The sequence below is a fragment of the Notothenia rossii genome (genome assembly GCF_949606895.1).
Source record: "Notothenia rossii genome assembly, chromosome: 1".
In the NCBI taxonomy this organism is placed as follows: Eukaryota; Metazoa; Chordata; class Actinopteri; order Perciformes; family Nototheniidae; genus Notothenia; species Notothenia rossii.
Window position 1 is genome coordinate 19,083,523 of NC_136912.1, and position 19,150 is coordinate 19,102,672.

Genomic DNA, 19,150 nt, shown 5'->3' on the forward strand with positions numbered 1-19,150 from the left:
TCAATGGGAGAAATTTACATTTCTTGGCGATAAATAATATATGATCGTTTGTACAAAGGAGGGGAAGCACTCTAACAGGAAGGCTCACTTCATGGCAAAAAATGAAAGATTGATAAAGTATTTCATGAGCAATGTTGACAATTACTGCCAAGCAGTAAAAAGGTTATGATAAACGTGGCCCAAAGTCACCTATCTTATGGGATTTGTTGGAATGGATCCAGTTTAGTAGGTTATGTGGATATCTTTGTGCCAAGGTAAAGTCTAAACTTTTCACATACAGCACCTCAAGGGCAACGACTACAGTAGGTCATTTCATGGTTTTGAGGGCTTCAGTGGCTTCCAATCTCTCTCTAATTTGTAGTAATCACACCCAGAAGTGCAAAAAGTCTCAAGCTGATTTTTTTTAAATCTTTGTTTAATGCAATTGCTGCAACATCACTGATTGGGTAGTAATCCAAAGGACATATACGTGCTGGAAGGTTACTATACACTCCTCTAGTTTTTCTTCCCCATGCAAATGTGATTCATCACTGCGTCATTTTAATTAGAGTCTTAAATAATATCCTGCTTAATTAATTTGACAGCTTTTTAATTAATACCGGGATAATTGTTAAACCCGCTGTTCTTGGATTATCACAATAAACAGTGTTTTATGTCTCATGCCTGCACATACACATACTTTATATGTATTGTTGGAACAGGTAGGCGAGCGGAGGAACAAGCTGTCCACCCTGATCCGTTTCCCCCTCACTGGTTTGGACATGGCCCCCCATGTGGTGAAGAGGAGTCAGAGTATGAAGAACCTGAACTTGGGGGCCTGGCCTCCTCCTTGGAAGCAGTCCTCAGGCCAACACCAACCTGACCTGACCCTCCCCCAGGACGCTCTGTACGACCTCTACGCTGTGTGTAACCATCATGGAGGAATGCATGGGGGACACTACACTGGTAGGGATTTTAGTGCTATAATACATCATTGACCATGCAGTAACTCAGTCTGTTAAGGATTTTATTTGCCATCTAATTCATCTATGAGTTGTATTGTTAACAGAAAATGCATTTATATTCTATTAATATCTGCAAAAAAAACATCTGGTGAAAAGACCTTTACAAATGAAATAAGTAATTGAGTATACTAAAGATAAACGTTGACTTGCCATAAATCAGGTCTGAGTACATGACTGCACATACATTTGTTGCCTGGCCCGTGCTTTTAAACATTGCCGATTGAAGATGAGTGCTGACTTTTATACACTCCCCCTGGCTCTGAAAACATTTACCTCCATTTTGTCTTTGTCTAATTGAATACAAATGTTGCATATCCAATAATTGGTTTGTGAACCGTTGGTTTTGATAAGAATCCCATGTATACACTTTTTTGTCAGGTACATAACGTTGAGTATCTACTGTATGAGTTGCACAATATGTTGGCATTTTTAGTCATATTAAAGAAAGTGTTGAACATTTTCCAGATGTCAGTATCATGAGTGATAGATACAGTAGGTCTGATTCCAATTTCATTTATAGAACCGGTACAGTTTGTTCAGACTGTAATAATATTCTCTGTTAAGGTTAGTTTATTTACATAGCATATTTTATACATAAAGGCCATTCAAAGTGCTTTAATTATGAAAGACAATGAAGGTAGTTAGAAATCAGCATTTTAAATACATCTGACTCTTCAAGAGGGGCAAAGGTATACTAACAAATGTTGTTTAATGACCTCTGGAAAAGCATTGATAAATTAAAGGTTTTAAGCCTAAATTAAAAAGAACTCATGTTGACTCCATGTTGCAGAGGAGTTTTAAAATATGTTAATGAACCCTGAAGTTGAGAGTGAAAGATTGTTGGTCTTGGTGCATCATGTTATATTTTGTTTGAATGGAGGATTAAAAAAAAATTCTTTACTTCTTGACCAGATGGGGGGATGAAGACAGGATGTTTTCTTTTCTTTTTGTCCTTCAGATATAAATGGGGTTGTTGTTACTTATAACATCAAGATTGTGGCAGATGGGTGTATAATTCCATGGTACCAAAGTGGAGTTTGTGTTGTGGATTATCTATTAGGCTTATCCTCAGTTTCTGCTATGTAAATGTTTTTGATTAAACTGTGGCTTTTGATAGGGCTGAGAAACTGAAAATCTGAATGTGTTTACAAACTTTAGTTTTATTTCTAATCATGTAATATCTGCTTGATTGGGAGGGATCTTTTTTAGATTCCTACTGGAGCTGATTTGCCGGGGACTGGTGTGAAAAATGTCGAGCTTAAAGTGTTTTTGTTTGTTTTGTTTTTATGTAGAGCTGGCTGGTTTGATTCAAAGGGTCTTGTTTTTTCCGTTGAATGTGGATATAGAGTTATACAAAGTATAGGTTATTATAGGACATTTAAAGGTGGCTTTTTCTGCCCATAAGCGTTGGTAGTATTCAGTGGAGGAGGTTGCCATTTTTCTTTTTTAAATAGGAGTGAAGGTGAGTCCAAATAGCTCTGACAGCCTGCGGGGGAAACTAATGCCTAAATAATTGATTTGATCTCTGCCTAAAAGGAGAGATAATGAATGGGCCGCCACATCTGCTGTTGCTGTAACTCTTTGAGCTGAAACACCCCTGTTTGATTCCAGTTTTGAGACCTTTATTGCATGTCCCTACCCTTCACTCTTCTTTATGTGTACACTGTCACCTGTCAAAGATAAAAGCGAAATGCCTGAAAAAAATGCTCTTGAAAAGCAGTCCCTCCCAATTGTTCTTTTTGCTCACCAAGTGGGATCACGTTATATGTTCTGTTTCATGACTTTAACATGGATCCTGTGAAAAATGTTAGCAGACCTCCTTGAAATAAAGTGCGGAGCAAACACATAGTATATTAAGCTTGAGTACATTTTTAGATTAGTGAAATGTACAGTACAATATGTGGAAGGTGCTCAGACAAAATAAAATGTATTAAACAAACCCTTTGCTTTCCTTAGGTGATATATTTTATTATCTCATATTACACTTTGTTACTTCATACCATTCAATTCAATGTACATCTATACTTACAATAATAATAGAACAATTTATTACAATGACTACAAAATAAAACACGGCCACATTCTTAGGCAAAGTCATTTCCGTCTCTAGTCTAGTTCTACATTTCTTCAGTGTTTGGCAATGGCCACTGTAGGTGACTGTTAAGATGGGAACTTGACACAAACTAAAGGCGAGATGCTCTGTAACTGAAGGGGGTAGATAGTGAAGAGAGACACACAGTGATGAGGCTAGAGATTTCGAAGTATTGGAAACAGCAAGAGATGAGCCAGTGGAGCAACCGTCTCCATGACAGCTTGCCTGACAGTTGCATGCATCTCGAAAGAGAGGTTGGAGGAACGATAACATCGCGGACACAGTGGGGGGGATGCATGATCTCACTGAAATAAAAGTTAAGTATAGAAATGATAGTGTGTCCATCTGCTATTGGCTGACAGGTTGACGGATAACAAACAGACAGCAGCAATGTTCCACTCTGAAGTCTCACCTGCTGTATGAGTTGTGTGTGTGGTTATTGGAACATTTCCTGTCTCTTATGTATATAGAATATTGTGATATCAAAGATCAAAGACTCTTTCTCACAAAATAGCAGAGTTGAACAAATCTGATGATGAAACCATCTTTGAATTTCTTTAAAGTATTATACATGATACCAGATGCGATCACTTTGTCATAATGGCTACATACAGTATGTTCCGGTACCCTTTGTTCATATTTGTTGTCATTTCCTCTTCCAGCCTACTGTAGGAACTCAGTGGACGGACAGTGGTACAGCTACGATGACAGCAGCGTAGACTTGGTGCCTGAGGAAGAGGTTTGCACCAGAGGAGCGTACATTCTTTTCTACCAGAGACGCAACCTCATTCCTCCGTGGTCGGCCAGTTGCTCTGTCAGAGGTACGTCATCAAACTACTAGCAAACAGGAGATACTGGGTAAAAAATGGTGTCGTTAGTTTAAGGAAAAATATTTAAATTAAAGGGGACCTATTATGCAAAATCCACTTGTTCATGTATTTTATACATAAACATGTGTCACCTCTGTGTAAAGAGATTCTGAAAGTTTCAGGAAAAAAGATTCACTCACTTTTTGTCCTGATCCATTTATATAAAAACCTGTCTGAAAATGAGCTGATCAGATTTTGGCCACTTTATGATGTCATCAAAATTGGTTGGCTTGTGTAACCATTAGCCAATCACCAACCAAGGTAACACCCCCCACCTTATCACCTGAATCTCCTCCTAGAGCACCATTGTGTTCTTTTTAACCAAATCTCTCTCAGAGGGGCGTGGGGAGAGGCTCCTTATTTTCATCTGAAGTAACAGACAGAGAATCAGCACTTTTGAAACAGGGCTGAAACAGAGGGGATTATGGGATGCCACAATGATCTGTTTGGTATTTCGAGCCAAACACTTCAGAGACATGTTTTGTATATATCTGAGACCTATAATATATCGATGAAAAACAGTATAATAGGGGAGCTTTAATGTCTTCACTTCACACACTTCTCATATTATCCCTGAGCTTTCCGAGAGTTGCAGATAAGAGATCTGTCTGACAGATTCTGATGGAAAATGCCGAACAAATAAGCAGAAGAAACATTCACCAATTTTGTTTGCAAAGTAAATGCATTTTTCCTATGCATAAGGAGGAACAAGCTGTTCAGAACTGGAAGGCAGGAAGAATATACATCTTCACAGATGTGATCCATCAACACATACCGTATAGTAGGGCTTTCATGAATGCTGTATTTGAAAAAGTAGTCTAATAATTGATTAATCAACTATCAATTATAATTGTTTAACCCAATAACATTGATCAATTCTTATCAAAAGATCTCAATACTACAAGTAAAGATTTAACTAATTTAGGCGGGAAAATAGCGGAGTCTTCGATTGGCTTTGAGAAAATGTTTAAACAAGCTTTGATCTTAAACTAAAACCACTTAGTGAAATAGAAATAATCCTGGATGGTTGTAAAATTGTTTTAATATAGACATCTTAAATCTTAATATTATCTCAATATTCTGAGCTCGATTAACAATACGACTGCTTTCTTGCAGGTATTTCATGAGTCTGTCCATTTCTATATACCTTCAATTATATTCATTTAACATGGCACAACAAAGAAACTGATTGCTCAAAAGAAGCTATTCAAAAACGGTTTTGAGAATGTCATCTTCATTAGCAATGCTTTCTTACTGCAGTGCTAAACCCACTGATTAGTGCACATAATGCAAAGCGTTGACTAGTGGTTTGACATTTGTCTATTTCTGTGAAACACTTTAGGAAACAAAAAGAGTCACTAAATTGTTGTGGATTAATTATTCAAAAACAGAACATTTAAAAGGAACACAGTAGGAACAGTAAAAGGTGTTCTCCATAGTTTAAAGCAATTATTTAGACTGAAAGAAATATATAACCTAGCCTCATAAAGAAAATATAGTCCTACTTACACAATTGTACAATTTAACAATACTTGTAGCTCAGTAGCTGGTATAGGTTTCTGTTCCACAGGGCAGATGGTGCCCTTCGCCCTGACATTTCAGTAATTGAAATTTGGCTCCAATAGCGAAACAATTATTCCAGTGATAATTAAAAAATAATCACTTTAACCACGGCAAATATCAAACATATAAGACCCTTACAGCGCATACTTACAATTGTTTTTAAATCCATTTTGTTCACGGTGCATCTGGCCAAAGCGGTGTGCTGTGCTTCAAAAAAATTGCACTCAGAAATGACTTAAATATCAGACAAAATGCAGGCCGGCATATAGAGGACACATTCAGGTGATCTTTAAGGTCAGGGTAATCTGGAGAATTTTTTTTTCGTTCTCTGGTAAGACAGTACATGATAATAAATGTCAGCAGATTTGTAACATTATTAACCGGCCATGGCTGCTCAGCGGAGGGCAAGCCCATATAGAGACCACAAATGTCAGAAGGCCTCTTATTTGTTAGGTTTTACCTTTATCATTATGAACTGTCTGTGTTCCACTATATAGCGCATGTCCGAGAGAGCCCTATTTTTAGCCCCTGCATTTAAAGGGCACATATTTTCTTCATATAATGTACTCTCCCTAGATAAGTTTGTCCTTCCTGAACAAAGAAACACTAAACAGCTTTGAGTTGAACACGTGTTTCCTCAGGTAAAGGCTCGGAACATTTCCTCTTGAAACTGAACAATTCTTTGTGCCATCTTGTATTTCTCAACCTCAACCCTCGTATTAACATTAAAGATGAGTTACATCCAAGCACAACATCACAGACTCTTGCATTGTGAGCAATAGGTTCCAACATGAGCACAAGATATTCATTTTTCATTGCTGTTCTCACAGTTTAGTTGCATCTAAATGTGGTGACTGCTGAGTTCTTCTGTGTTAAACATTCGCTGTATAATAATATAAAAGGATACTTTTCCTACTTTGATTGTTGATTATTTAGTCAACAAGGGGGGGGGGGGGGGGGTATCCATGATGGACAACAGTTTGTTTAGTCTCCTCCTCTCTGGACACTCTGGAAAACTGCATTTCTTCATAATAGTTAGTTTTATAATATACTACAAACAACAAAACATTAAAAGGTTGACAATAATATACATTTTGTCTTTTTAAATCGGGCTATTTGAGTCCTGCAGTGTGCCCATGCATGCACAATAAACAGCTTATAAAAACCTAATCAGTCCTTTTTTGATTTGAAGCTAGGCTAAATGACACTCGCATAACAAAATTATTTATTACACCTTAATCAATCAATACTCAACAATTATATTATATTAGCAATTAAGTTAGTCTCTGAAGAATGTTATATATGGTTGTTGTCAAAGTCTCTGTGTGGGGAATATTGTGATAAGCATTGTGTTGATGAAAAAACAGCATTATTTGTGTACGTTTGGAGAAGAGGAAGACATACTTTATTATGTCTTTCCCCACTCTGTTGTGTTTCACACACACAGGGGAGGATATACATGCACACACACAACCACATGCAGATAGCAGAGAGGCATGCCAGGAACCTGGTGCCAACAGAGCAGTTTTGAGGTTGGGTGCCTCTGCAGTGGTCTTGGAGGTGAACTGGCACCTCTCCAGCTACCAGCTCACTCCATATTTATTTTTGGTCCGATCGGGACGTGAACCGGCGACCCTTCAATTCCAATACCATGTCCCTACAGACTGAGCCACTGAGCCACTCTGAGCATGAGGCACTGTCCACCAATCAAAATATTGATATAATATAATATATATAATCAGATTATAGAAAAACACAGTTGCAGTGTGTAATACTTTTTCTTTTACTGAGTAATTGAGTCGCAGGTAACAGTCGTTGACAGTTGTTTCTTCACCAAATGTTATGTTTGTACATCCCCTGGCATCTAGATCTTGCACTATATTTGTTGCCCATAGTGGTTTGTGGCTTAGTCCTGACTTCCTCTGCATCTGGAGGAGAGACAGATATGCTTCATTAAGGGATTGGAACATCTCAATGATGGCAGCCGTCCATCTATTTTCTTTTTACAAGCTGGAGAACATATGGTAATAAGGCAGGAGGCAGAAATAAAAGAAACAAAAAAAACATTGTTTCTTTTACATTTCAATGATTCATGGTTTGCTAACAACACGGCACATTCTGCTCAATTAGGCTGACCCAAAACAGCCCACACAAAGAGTTGTTTCCCTCTCTACTTTCAGCACAAATTCTCTAGCAATACAAAACTTTGACTAAAAGGCTTTAATATGTGTTGGTGGATATGTGGTAGAAACCAACCTGTTCCCCAGTATGTTCCATCAACTACTTTGAATCCTAGACTTGTAATACAAGGAAAGAGTGTGTTGACATTGTGGTGTTACTTCATTAAGTTAAGTAAAGGATTTTAACAATTACTCCACCACCGCTGCCGGAATAATGGATCTAGAGTTGATTTTTGTTTGATACAAACTTTCTTTGACTTTAAACCAAAACTTTCCCTTTGGAATGAACTGCTTGGATGTAAACTACACACATAACATTAAATAACACATTAAACGTAGTGTCCACTATTAGGGAGTTCGGCTGCTGCATGTGTTAATAAATAAAGTTGTATAAGCCGGTTGTGGCTCCAAACAAAGCTTTGCAAATGACAAAATCCTGTAGGTGTGCAGGACTCAAAAACAATAAGCTTACCACATCGCTCTATTCCTCATTTCTGGTTAAGGTTAGCAGCTTGAGGCTACATGAAAAGCTGCAATTTGACCACATTAAAATCTCCAAACAAACTGTTGGTGGTATATGTTTTATAAATGAGTCCAACAATATAGTGCAATGCTCACTTGGTGGAATACTCTTAACCCACAGCAATGCAGGTATTGTTTATATCTTGTTAGTTTCAGCCTGTGTCATCATGGCAACATGTGGTCCTGGAGAAACCCCCTGCAGCTACCACTGAGGAACTCAAGTACTGTCTGTCTGTTACAATAGCTACTGGGCCTGATACAATCGCAAAACTGTACAGATGTGTAGTCCAAATGAGCGCAGTTTAAATGTAGGTGTGGAGGAAGGATGGGGACGTGTAGGGATAGGAAAGTGGTGAAAGGATGATCAAAAGGTCATTTGCTTGCCTGCTTTTAGTCATAAGCCCTATATTGGGACTGTGTGTGATACAATCCCGAAATGGTCACCGTTTATGTTTTATGTTCTCCCTTTTTTTCATTCTGTGTGTCTTACAGGATCCACAAGTTCATCAATGTCAGACCACTGGCTGATACGGCTGACAGGGGACAGTCAGAGAGGCAGTATGGTCTCTCGATCCTCCACCACCTGCCCATCCTCCTTACCTGACTCACCCGAGTCTCCGGTCTTCTTTGAAAACGGTTCAAAAGAAGAAAGAGGTATTTGTCAGTATTTGCCCTAATTAGTTCACTACCTTATTGGTTGTTTAGAATCAGAATAACTGTATTAGTCCCACAGAGGGGACATTTACATTGTTACAGCAGAAAAAGAGAAAAGAGCCAAAGACAGCTTAATGTTACCTAAGCATGCATTAAAAATTACTAAGGATAAAAAAAAAGAAAATATAATTAAAAAAGTTACACATTTTACAAAATACACATCCTGTAACAGTTCTGATATTTAGCAGCCAGGTATATATTGCACAGTTTTTAATGGCATATATATATATATATATTGCACATATTGCAAATAGTTTGTATGGTTTAGTTAAAGATGTCACATTTAAAGTGAAAAACTAAAACATTTCCCCTCTCTTCATAATTGTTAGGGGGTTTCGAGAGCAGGCCTTTTATCAGAGGTCTTCAGGGAAGGAGTGTGAGCATGAGAGCACCCAGCAAGACCAGGGAAACACTGAGCAAAGTGTTCCCCCTGCGCTGGTCCTTCGGTTCAAAGGACAGACGGAAACCTGACCCAGTGCCCCCGGCTGTCCAAGACCCTGCCCCTGTGGAGCTGGTACAGTACTTGGAGTCTGGCCGGCGGCCCCGGTGCACAAAAGATCCAATAGCAACGTTGATGAGCGAGTCACGCAACGCAAAGGAAGCTTCTGAGGGCCGGGCTTCCGCTAATGTTCGATCTTCCAGTGTTGGAAGTTTAAGTTGTTTAAATAAGGCAGGAGATGGGCTGCCGCTTGAGTCTACAAAGGTACCTGAGGGCCAGAGGAGGCCGTCAGATAAGACAGCAAGCTTGAGACGCAGTAAGGGGAGCCAGCCAAGAGACGACAGGATGACAAATATCAGCAGTAGCTCTAGCAGTAACACTCTCACCAGGAGGAAAGATGACAAGAAGGAAAGCTCCTCCAAAGCTTGCCAGGATACTGAGACAAAAAGGAGTTCCAGTGCTGGTGTTCAGTCCAGCTACAGCACTCCTAGCCTTCAGGACGGGACCCTAAGAAGACAAAAAGGGGACAGGGCTGATAGGGAACAACAAGGTGCATACGAAGGAAACTCTAAGACTAAGAAAGAAGAAGTGCCTAGGAACCATGAAGGACTGCTCTCCTTCTTTAAAGGCAGTTTCCTGAAGAAGGATAGGGACTCAAGGAAGTCAAAGGAGGGTGAATCAGGAAGAGGAGCAGGTGAGGAAGGAGGCAGAAGGACACTCTCTAAGTCGTCGCTGTCAAATGGAGCAGCAGCAGCAGGAGGAGCAACTGAACCGGAAGTAGGCAAGTCTAATGGCTCGGGCCACCGGGGCGACGAGCTGGCAAACGGGAAGGTGGGACGGACAACGGCGGATATCAAGCGCTCCCAGAGCTCCTCCAACATCCCCATCAAAGCGGAGCAGAGCATACGAAGGACAGCTTCCCTGCATCGCAACGGGATGTCTACAGCCCCATCACGCAGCCTGGCAACAGACAAACCGTCGTACGGCACCCTGCAGAGGACTCGATACAGCACAACCTCGCTTGGACGCAAAAGGACAGTCCCCGAGTCCAGCTTCTGACACACAGATCATCAACTCAGCCACACACACACAAAGCCTTGTATTTGTCATAAGGAGAGTGACTTCCAATCTCTAAGATCAAAGCAATAGAGAGCAATTCCAAGTGGTGCCCCTCTTTGTCCTTAGAAAATGAACAGCATGATGTGGAATGCACAACGGAGTTGAGAGGCTCAGAGCATATATAGGGTAGCTAAATGCTGGGAGAATGAGAGCAGAATAAAATCATTGGACCTGTCCATCAAATTTAAGAGAGTCCATTATATTTGGTGTTTTGTTATGACTTAAAACAAGTGCCTGATAAATGTATATTATGCAGTTAAGAACCGATGAGTTAGTCTGTTTAGCACTGGAAGCACTAATTGACACACACACACACACACACACACACACACACACACACACACACACACACACACACACACACACAGACAGACAGACATAATTAGTATAATCCACATTCGTGTCTTATCGCTGTAGTTGGAGTGCTGGAATTCCTCACTCCATTCTGAATTCTCATGGTTGTTTGATTACAATCTGGACGCACTGAATGTGTTCCTTCATAAGAATGTAACTTCATTAACGGTGGTGTTTTGAGGCTTCAGATTCTGCTTAACATTTATTATCCATCTGTAATCCCTTGTTTAAAGTTTTCAAAATACACGATGGCTTTAAACACGAAGCATAAGCATAAGCTTGTCCCTGTGTGACCCAGACTGCAGTGTTGACCCTGCACAACAAAGACCTTTATCAGTGATATCCCACTGGGTAGGATTGGTATTCTGTAGAATCTCTGACTTGGGTCACACAATCATTATTCGGCTAAGAAATTAAATCCCTAACAGAGCCAATAACGATTTATTTATATTCATGCAATATCGACCCTTTGGATATGTGTCAATCCTTTTATATAAAATGTATTCCATTGGGTTTGTTCTTTTAATATTGTAGTTTTTTGTGTAACCACTTTAATTTGTTGTTTTATGATTTGTGTTTGTGAAGGTGACCATAGTGGGTGAATGTTTTTATCAATATCCTCCCCCTACTCAAAATTAATGCAACAGTAACACATGCTGTTTTATTGAAGCTTTAGTTGGAGCTGCCTGAAAAACCTGCTCCTTTTGATTACGAAGAATGTTCACCCTAATCTGATATTCACTGTCATCTTCACCGTAGAAATATTACGCCCAAACCTTAACCAGACTGGCCAGTTATCAGAAAGTCAAATACTCCACAAAGTATAGAGTAAAGAGGGTCAGCGTTTTAGGATGATGTTTTTTCCTCTAATTATACCTTTAATTTGTTTCATATATTTTAATCATTATAGTATTAACAATCTTATAGAAGGTTTAAAATGACCCAATTAAAACAAAATGAAAAAAGTTAAATGAAATGCATTATTAGAAAACTGCAGACTAAATTGAACAATTTAATGTTTTCCTTTCTGATATGAACCATGCATACAATCAAACTTCCCCTTCACCTTATCACGAAAATTGGAAGAAAAACATATCATGACATTCATTCATCTCGTGATAAAGAAATAATTCATGCAGTTATCAAAAACAAAAATTCGATTTTTGTTTTTTACACACCCTTTTATTTCAAACATTGCAAACACAAATATGTGAATGACAATGTATATTTTCAGTTTTCTTTATTTTAATATAGACATCTTAAATCTCCCACATGAATCAGCTGGAACTCAAATGTAATGTTCGGCATGATGAAGGATATCTGGTGCCTTTCGCCTTTCACCGCCTTTGTGATCAAAAAAGGATGACGTAAGCATGTAATGTGAGCGTGATTTGGGTTTATGTTGCACATTATTGGGACACATGAAAGCATATTTAATTTATTTAGTGTAAACTGTTTAATTTTTGTATACTTTTACCTTGCTACATATTTTACCCACTATGTGCTTCGCATTTAATTTGTATATTTTTATGTAGAACAACTTCCCTTTGGCCACTGTACCGTTTCAGAAACTCCTCTCTCACATCCATTGAAAAACCTGTAGAGAAAAGCAGCGCATTGATCTCTTTATCCTTGACCTGGTATCCCCAGCCCCTCCATTTAAAAAAAGGGTGACTTTCTAGTCTCATGTCTGCTTCAAATTCTGGTCGTATGTTGTATCAAGTGAGGATCGATCCTTCTTTTCTGCTGCATTGATTTTCTGACGCGTATGTGCACATGAATTATCCCATGAGGCAATTCTTTGATAATTGCACAATACTGAAAAGACTGAGAGAAGCACATAATCAACAGTATTTTATTGTTTAGTGTTGTAACCGTAATTTCGGTTCCAATCTCTCAACCAACACTATTTGCCCAGTATCGACCATATCTAACGTATTTCTAAATGACCAAATTACAGTGACTATTAGAACTACAGGAGATCATATTCTGTGCAATTGTCAAAATCTTTTTATACTCTAACTGAAACATTTGTAATTATGTGTCAACCCACATTAGAAACTGCAACACACTCTTTTGTTTGAAAGGAGAGAGTAGTGGATGAAGGCTGTGTAATTGAACATCTGATTTATTTAACATCTGATTTATACAAGTATTAGTAACATTTGCTAATGAAAGGCTCAGGCTTCTTTATTCTAATTTCAAATGCATCACATCACCCTTAGAAATCACCAAAGACTAAAAAACAAAAGCTGTATTTAAGCTTGTCACATTGATCATATGCCAACATGTTGGAGAACCCATCATTATCCTACATGAAAATAAAGAAGCCTTTCCTTTTTATTGGGAAGCATTTAATGTTTTATTCAAATTTAAAAAGGAGAAGCAGACGTTTTCTATAATGCAGATCATTAATGTAGCTTGTTGAACATGTCAAACATGTGACTCAACACTTGTTGTGACACAAGCTGCTAAAAATAAGACTAATAAGCAGTATACCTTCATATACATATACATGTGACACATTCAATTCCTTATTCCAGATGTTGTTCAGATGTGAACTCCAGCAGTAATTCATTGGGAGATACACATATATGTTTCACTTTCATTACCACTGAAAAATGGGGCTTTTGGCAATGGTCTGCATTCTCTGATTTCCTCCTGCTTATTTTTAGCCTTGGAAATGTTATGAATTGATTGAACATGATTAATTGCTGCTGTCATAGTGTATCTTTGAAATACACGGTGAGCAAAGACTTGAAATACCACCAATTAATCCAAAGCCTGAAAGGTCATGTTGACAAGTAATTCCTCTTTGTGGAGGCGTTAGTCCCACACAGGTTGAGTGTTCAGAAAATTCTCTTTCCGCAACAAATAAATTGGAAAAGTGGCACTTCAGCTTCAGAAAAATGCATGAAGTGTTAAGCCTCTGGATCAGTTGACTCACTCACAACATTTACTAAATGACTTTCACAAACACCTTCAGTAAGCGGTAAATACAAATGCTTTGATGCAGCCTCAAGTGAGGAAGCAATAATTGTGGAATGTCTTATTAATTTATGTTGATCCTTAAGTTGTTTCTCACAGGCACGAAAGGTTAAAGAAGTCGAGCACCGCAGCAAATGTTTTCGAAAACACTAATAAATCAAAGTCAGGTGTTTAGTTTGAACTTTGAAACATCATGTTGGGTTGACGGTGGCTTTCTTTTAAATACAGCTGCTATTTGCATGGAATTACCAAACCTTGTAAAAAGAATAAAAAAGCGGCCACTGTCAATCAAAAACATTTCGAAAGAAAAGGCAGTTGCTAAATATTCACGCTGTAGTTCGCTCTTACTAGCCGACTCTCCTCAACTTACAGGGACGAAATGACAGCTGTGGCTTCATATTGAACACAATTATATGTCTGTTTAAAATCTGCCGTGCGGGGTTGCCCATACTCCTTCTCATTCAAATTTTCAAGAAAGGTAGAAAGAAAGACACAAAAAAAAGACATTTGACAGAAAATAAATGAAAAAGTTCAGTTTCAAACCTGGGGAATAGTCTTTTCAGCTAAAGAGTCACTGCTAATGTTAGAATAGAAAATATATATTGATTAGAGCAGTGGTTCCCAAAGCGTGGGGCGCGCCCCCCCTGGGGGGGGCAGAGGCATGTCAGGGGGGTTGCGAGAGACCAGGAGGAAAAATGGTTATTAAAAAAAAAAAAGATATAAATAAATCATAATTGGTAAAATTATTGATTCGAAAATAATATGATACAGTACTATTGCGTCTGGGTCTCTGTGTTTCATTAAAGCTCTGCTCTGTGTGTGTGTGGAATGAGCCATTTTGTGTGCGTGCACGAGCGAGAGAGAGAGAGAGAGAGAGAGAGCGCACCGGTACCGGAGATCGTAGTTGTTAGCTTCTGGTGCTAGCGAGCTACGCTAACGGATATAAAGAGTTTTTTCAACAACAAAGTGGAGGAGAGTCCTCACCTGTCAGACTGAGAGGCTCAGTGAACTAAAGGACTCTCTGAGTGTTTAGGTAGTTAACTTTAGTCTAAGTTATCTCAGTGGATATCAAACGTTTTGGTCACCATTAATGTAAACAATTACTTCCGAGGCACACGTTTATATGATCATTATAGTTATAAAAAAATAAGAGAATAAATTAAAAACGGGTATGAAATACTATTAAAAGGGTGATTTGTAAAATATCCATAGAAAAAAGTAAATATGTTTACAGTTTGTTTCATATGGGTGTTGAGAGATGTATCCATAGATCTCTTTTTTTTGCTCTCAAAGTGCACCAGATTGATGCTTTTAACTTCAATATTTAAAAATAAATCTTCCCGGAGGAGCTTGCCCCCAGACCCCCCTATGTGAGGTCCACACACCACCTATAAAAATAGCACTTTACCCCTGCTTACACCTATAGGCCTCGAGCCTTCATTGTAACCGTCACAATGTGTATTTGCGTGGGGATTGTTGCAGTAGAAATTTCCACTGTAGTGCCTGGTTCATTAATGGGAAACCCTAAATGTTTGAGCACCCTCTATGAAACGTCAAGCTACCCCGCACCACCCCAAAATAAATATCTGGCGCCGCCACTGAGCCTGACTATTTGTGTTGGGGGGGCCCGACTTATTTTTTTCTCCAAAGGGGGGGCCCTGACAGAAAAGGTTTGGGAACCCCTGGATTAGAGCATTACACAACCTTATACACCATTCCCATCATTTTAGTAAATGTTTTGAAAGCTACAAAATACATGTAGTATACATCTAAAGATCAACATGTCTTCCATTCAGAAGTAGCAGGTTATCATTGAAAAACAATCACAAAGCAGAAGATAAACAGTTATATGAGGGGTCAATGCTGAAATGAAAAATAGGATAAATAGGGACACCATGTCTGTATTGCAGAATAAATGTTTATATCTTTTTTTCTGACTGGCTCAATCTGCATGGGCCCACATACACACTCGGTTTACTCTGCCAAACTGAGCACTACTGTTTTAACATGCATCTTTTTGAAAATGTTGCTTGAAGATGTTTTTATATGCAATTTTACTACATTTGATGGGAAGAAATGTGTGTGTGTGTGTGTGTGTGTGTGTGTGTGTGTGTGTGTGTGTGTGTGTGTGTGTGTGTGTGTGTGTGTGTGTGTGTGTGTGTGTGTGTGTGTGTGTGTGTGTGTGTATGTGTGTGTGTGTGTGTGTGTGTGTGTGTGTGTGTGTGTGTGTGTATGTGTGTGTGTGTGTGTGGAAAGAGTGATTAAATACAATTGTTATCATTGACATACAACTTGAGGGGTTTAGTGATTTGGGAATATGATGCCAAGGTATACAACTGAACTGACATTCTTTGTATTTAATTTTTTTGCACAAGGGTTACTTTCTGCCTTCTGTACATGTGTTTCATTTTCCAACACAACAAATAAAAAAAATGTATTATTTATGAGTATTGACTTCAGTAAACACATTTTAAAATGCTTGATTAAAAGAAAGATTATACATCTTACTCTAGGAAAGTCTCTAAAATAGTTTTGTATGTTATATATATTTATATTCAGTATATTTACTGAAATTAATAAGTTGTTTCTTCATCAAATCACAAACCAGACTTTATCAGATAAATGTAGGGGAGTTAAGAGATTAGAATATATAACTATTTAAAGAAGAGGAGCGTCATTTTGAATGAGCATAAAACAGAAGTGAAGAAGAAATACCAGTAAATTGTGCTTATCTACAGTTCAAAAATGTAAAAGCTTAATCGAACAACTGCTCAAAAGGTGAATTAGAGCTTCATTTGTGGCGTTTGGATTTGACTTAGGACCCCAAAGCAGAGATGGACACAAAATAAAGTTCAATGTGTTTAATAAAGAAAACAAGTCCACGGCAGGTACCAAAGACAGGGAGCTGGCTGGCTGCAGTAAGGTCCAAAACAAAGCAGAGGGAAAAATGTCCCCGACAGAAACTCAAGAGTTCCTCAAAAACTGCAAAGAAAGAAAACTAGACTCCAGGCTGCAGAAAGGCACCCAGGATCGTCAAACAGCATTTATGAACAGCAGTTAATTCTCTGGCAGAGAAGTGAGGTGAGGGCCAGGCTCTTAAAGAGCAGGTTGATTATGTGAATAGGAACAGGTGTGCCTCATCATCTGCAGGAGAATAGCAGCCACGCCCCCTGTCACACACCAGCCCTGCAGAGATGGAGAGACAGAGTAGTGAGGGGTAAAAGGAGCAAACAACGAGAAAAAACACAATAACAAAAACCCCATGCATAAACATAACATCATTAATGTTATAATTTGCTGCTTTTATATTTAATTAACTGAATATTTTTCACCTTAAGACTGTAGTTTAGTTTTTTAATGAAGCAAAGACGTTTACTATTTTCTGACATTCAATAGACATGATTAACAAATGAATTAGAGTATTATTGCTATGATAAACCTGTTATAATCCTTTTTATAGCAGCGATACACAAGTGACATTTATTTTCTCTTTAGCTGCTGAATGATGCACCATTTAATCTCTCTCTCTCTCTCTCTTTCTCTCTCTCTCTCTCTCTGCTGTTTGGTGCAGATCAGCTAGTTGGGTTTTAGAGATGCTTTTGCTGAATAGCTGCCCGCTGTGGCCAAAAATTAGAGTGATATGAATGAACAAACAGGTGGGACAGCTTAGTAATGAGCTGAAACTCTCTGTACAGCTCAGTTAAGCCAGGGGCAGGAGCAGATTCAGGGGATTATTCTATGTATGTTCACAATAAGTGATCTCTTTTGCATTTTCACTTTCAATCCATTAAAATATATTTTTAAGCAGCTTTAATTAATAGTTGAACAATTATCACTAGGTGGAGCCCTTGGTTACCTACTTTCCACCACTGTCAAAGGACATATTGTGCTTATCTTTAGGACAATAATATTATTGTGTGCCTCTGTGACATGTTTACATGCTATAATGTTCAAAAATGCCTTTATTACTGCCTCTTTTCACCCTCTGTCTGAAACCAGAGCCCAGTCCGTCTGATTGGTTGGATTAGAATTGGCTTAGAATCGAAGGATGAAACCCTCTTTTATTGTCACACATACAGTGGGGCAAAAAAGTATTTAGTCAGACACCAATTGTGCAAGTTCTCCCACTTAAAAAGATGAGAGAGGCCTGTAATTTTCATCCTAGGTATACCTCAACTATGAGAGACAAAATGAGAAAAAAAATCCAGAAAATCACATTGTCTGATTTTTAAAGAATTAATTGGTAAATTCCCCGGTAAAATAAGTATTTGGTCAGCTACAAACAAACAAGATTTCTGGCTCTCACAGACCTGTAACTTCTTCTTTAAGAGCCTCCTCTGTCCTCCACTCGTTAACTGTATTAATGGCACCTGTTTGAACTCGTTATCAGTATAAAAGATACCTGTCCACAACCTCAAACCGTCACACTCCAAACTCCACTATGGCCAAGACCAAAGGGCTGTCAAAGGACACCAGAAACAAAATTGTAGACCTGCACCAGGCTGGGAAGACTGAATCTGCAATAGGTAAGCAGCTTGGTGTGAAGAAATCAACTGTGGGAGCAATTATTATAAAATGGAAGACATACAAGACAACTGATAATCTCTCTCGACCTGGGGCTCCACGCAAGATCTCACCCCGTGGGGTCAAAATGATCACAAGAACGGTGAGCAAAAATCCCAGAACCACACGGGGGGACCTAGTCAATGACCTGCAGAGAGCTGGGACCAAAGTAACAAAGGCTACCATCAGTAACACACTACGCTGCCAGGGACTCAAATCCTGCAGTGCCAGACGTGTCCCCCTGCTTAAGCCAGTACATGTCCAGGCCCGTCTGAAATTTGATAGAGAGCATTTAGATGATCCAGAAGAGGATTGGGAGAATGTCATATGGTCAGATGAAACCAAAATAGAACTTTTTGATAAAAACTCAACTAGACGTGTTTGGAGGAGAAAGAATGCTGAGTTGCATCCAAAGAACACCATACCTACTGTGAAACATGGGGGTGGAAACATCATGCTTTGGGGCTGTTTTTCTGCAAAGGGACCAGGACGACTGATCCGTGTAAAGGAAAGAATGAATGCGGCCATGTATCGTGATATTTTGAGTGACAACCTCCTTCCATCAGCAAGGGCATTGAAGATGAAACGTGGCTGGGTATTTCAGCATGACAATGAACCCAAACACACCGCCTGGGCAACGAAGGAGTGGCTTCGTAAGAAGCATTTCAAGGTCCTGGAGTGGCCTAGCCAGTCTCCAGATCTCAACCCCATAGAAAATCTTTGGAGGGAGTTGAAAGTCCGTG

General features: G+C 38.9%; 1 protein-coding gene across 1 annotated transcript in view; it reads left to right on the plus strand.

Moving 5' to 3' along the window:
* usp43a (ubiquitin specific peptidase 43a) overlaps positions 1-16,286 on the plus strand; it is a 113,052-nt gene extending 96,766 nt beyond the window's left edge. The window contains exons 13-16 of the mRNA XM_079656909.1: positions 702-945; positions 3,759-3,917; positions 8,723-8,884; positions 9,274-16,286. Coding sequence (XP_079513035.1) covers positions 702-945; positions 3,759-3,917; positions 8,723-8,884; positions 9,274-10,442 — 1,734 coding nt within the window. The 3' untranslated portion in view covers positions 10,443-16,286. The remainder of the gene's footprint in view (positions 1-701; positions 946-3,758; positions 3,918-8,722; positions 8,885-9,273) is intronic.
* Positions 16,287-19,150: the final 2,864 nt, after the last annotated feature.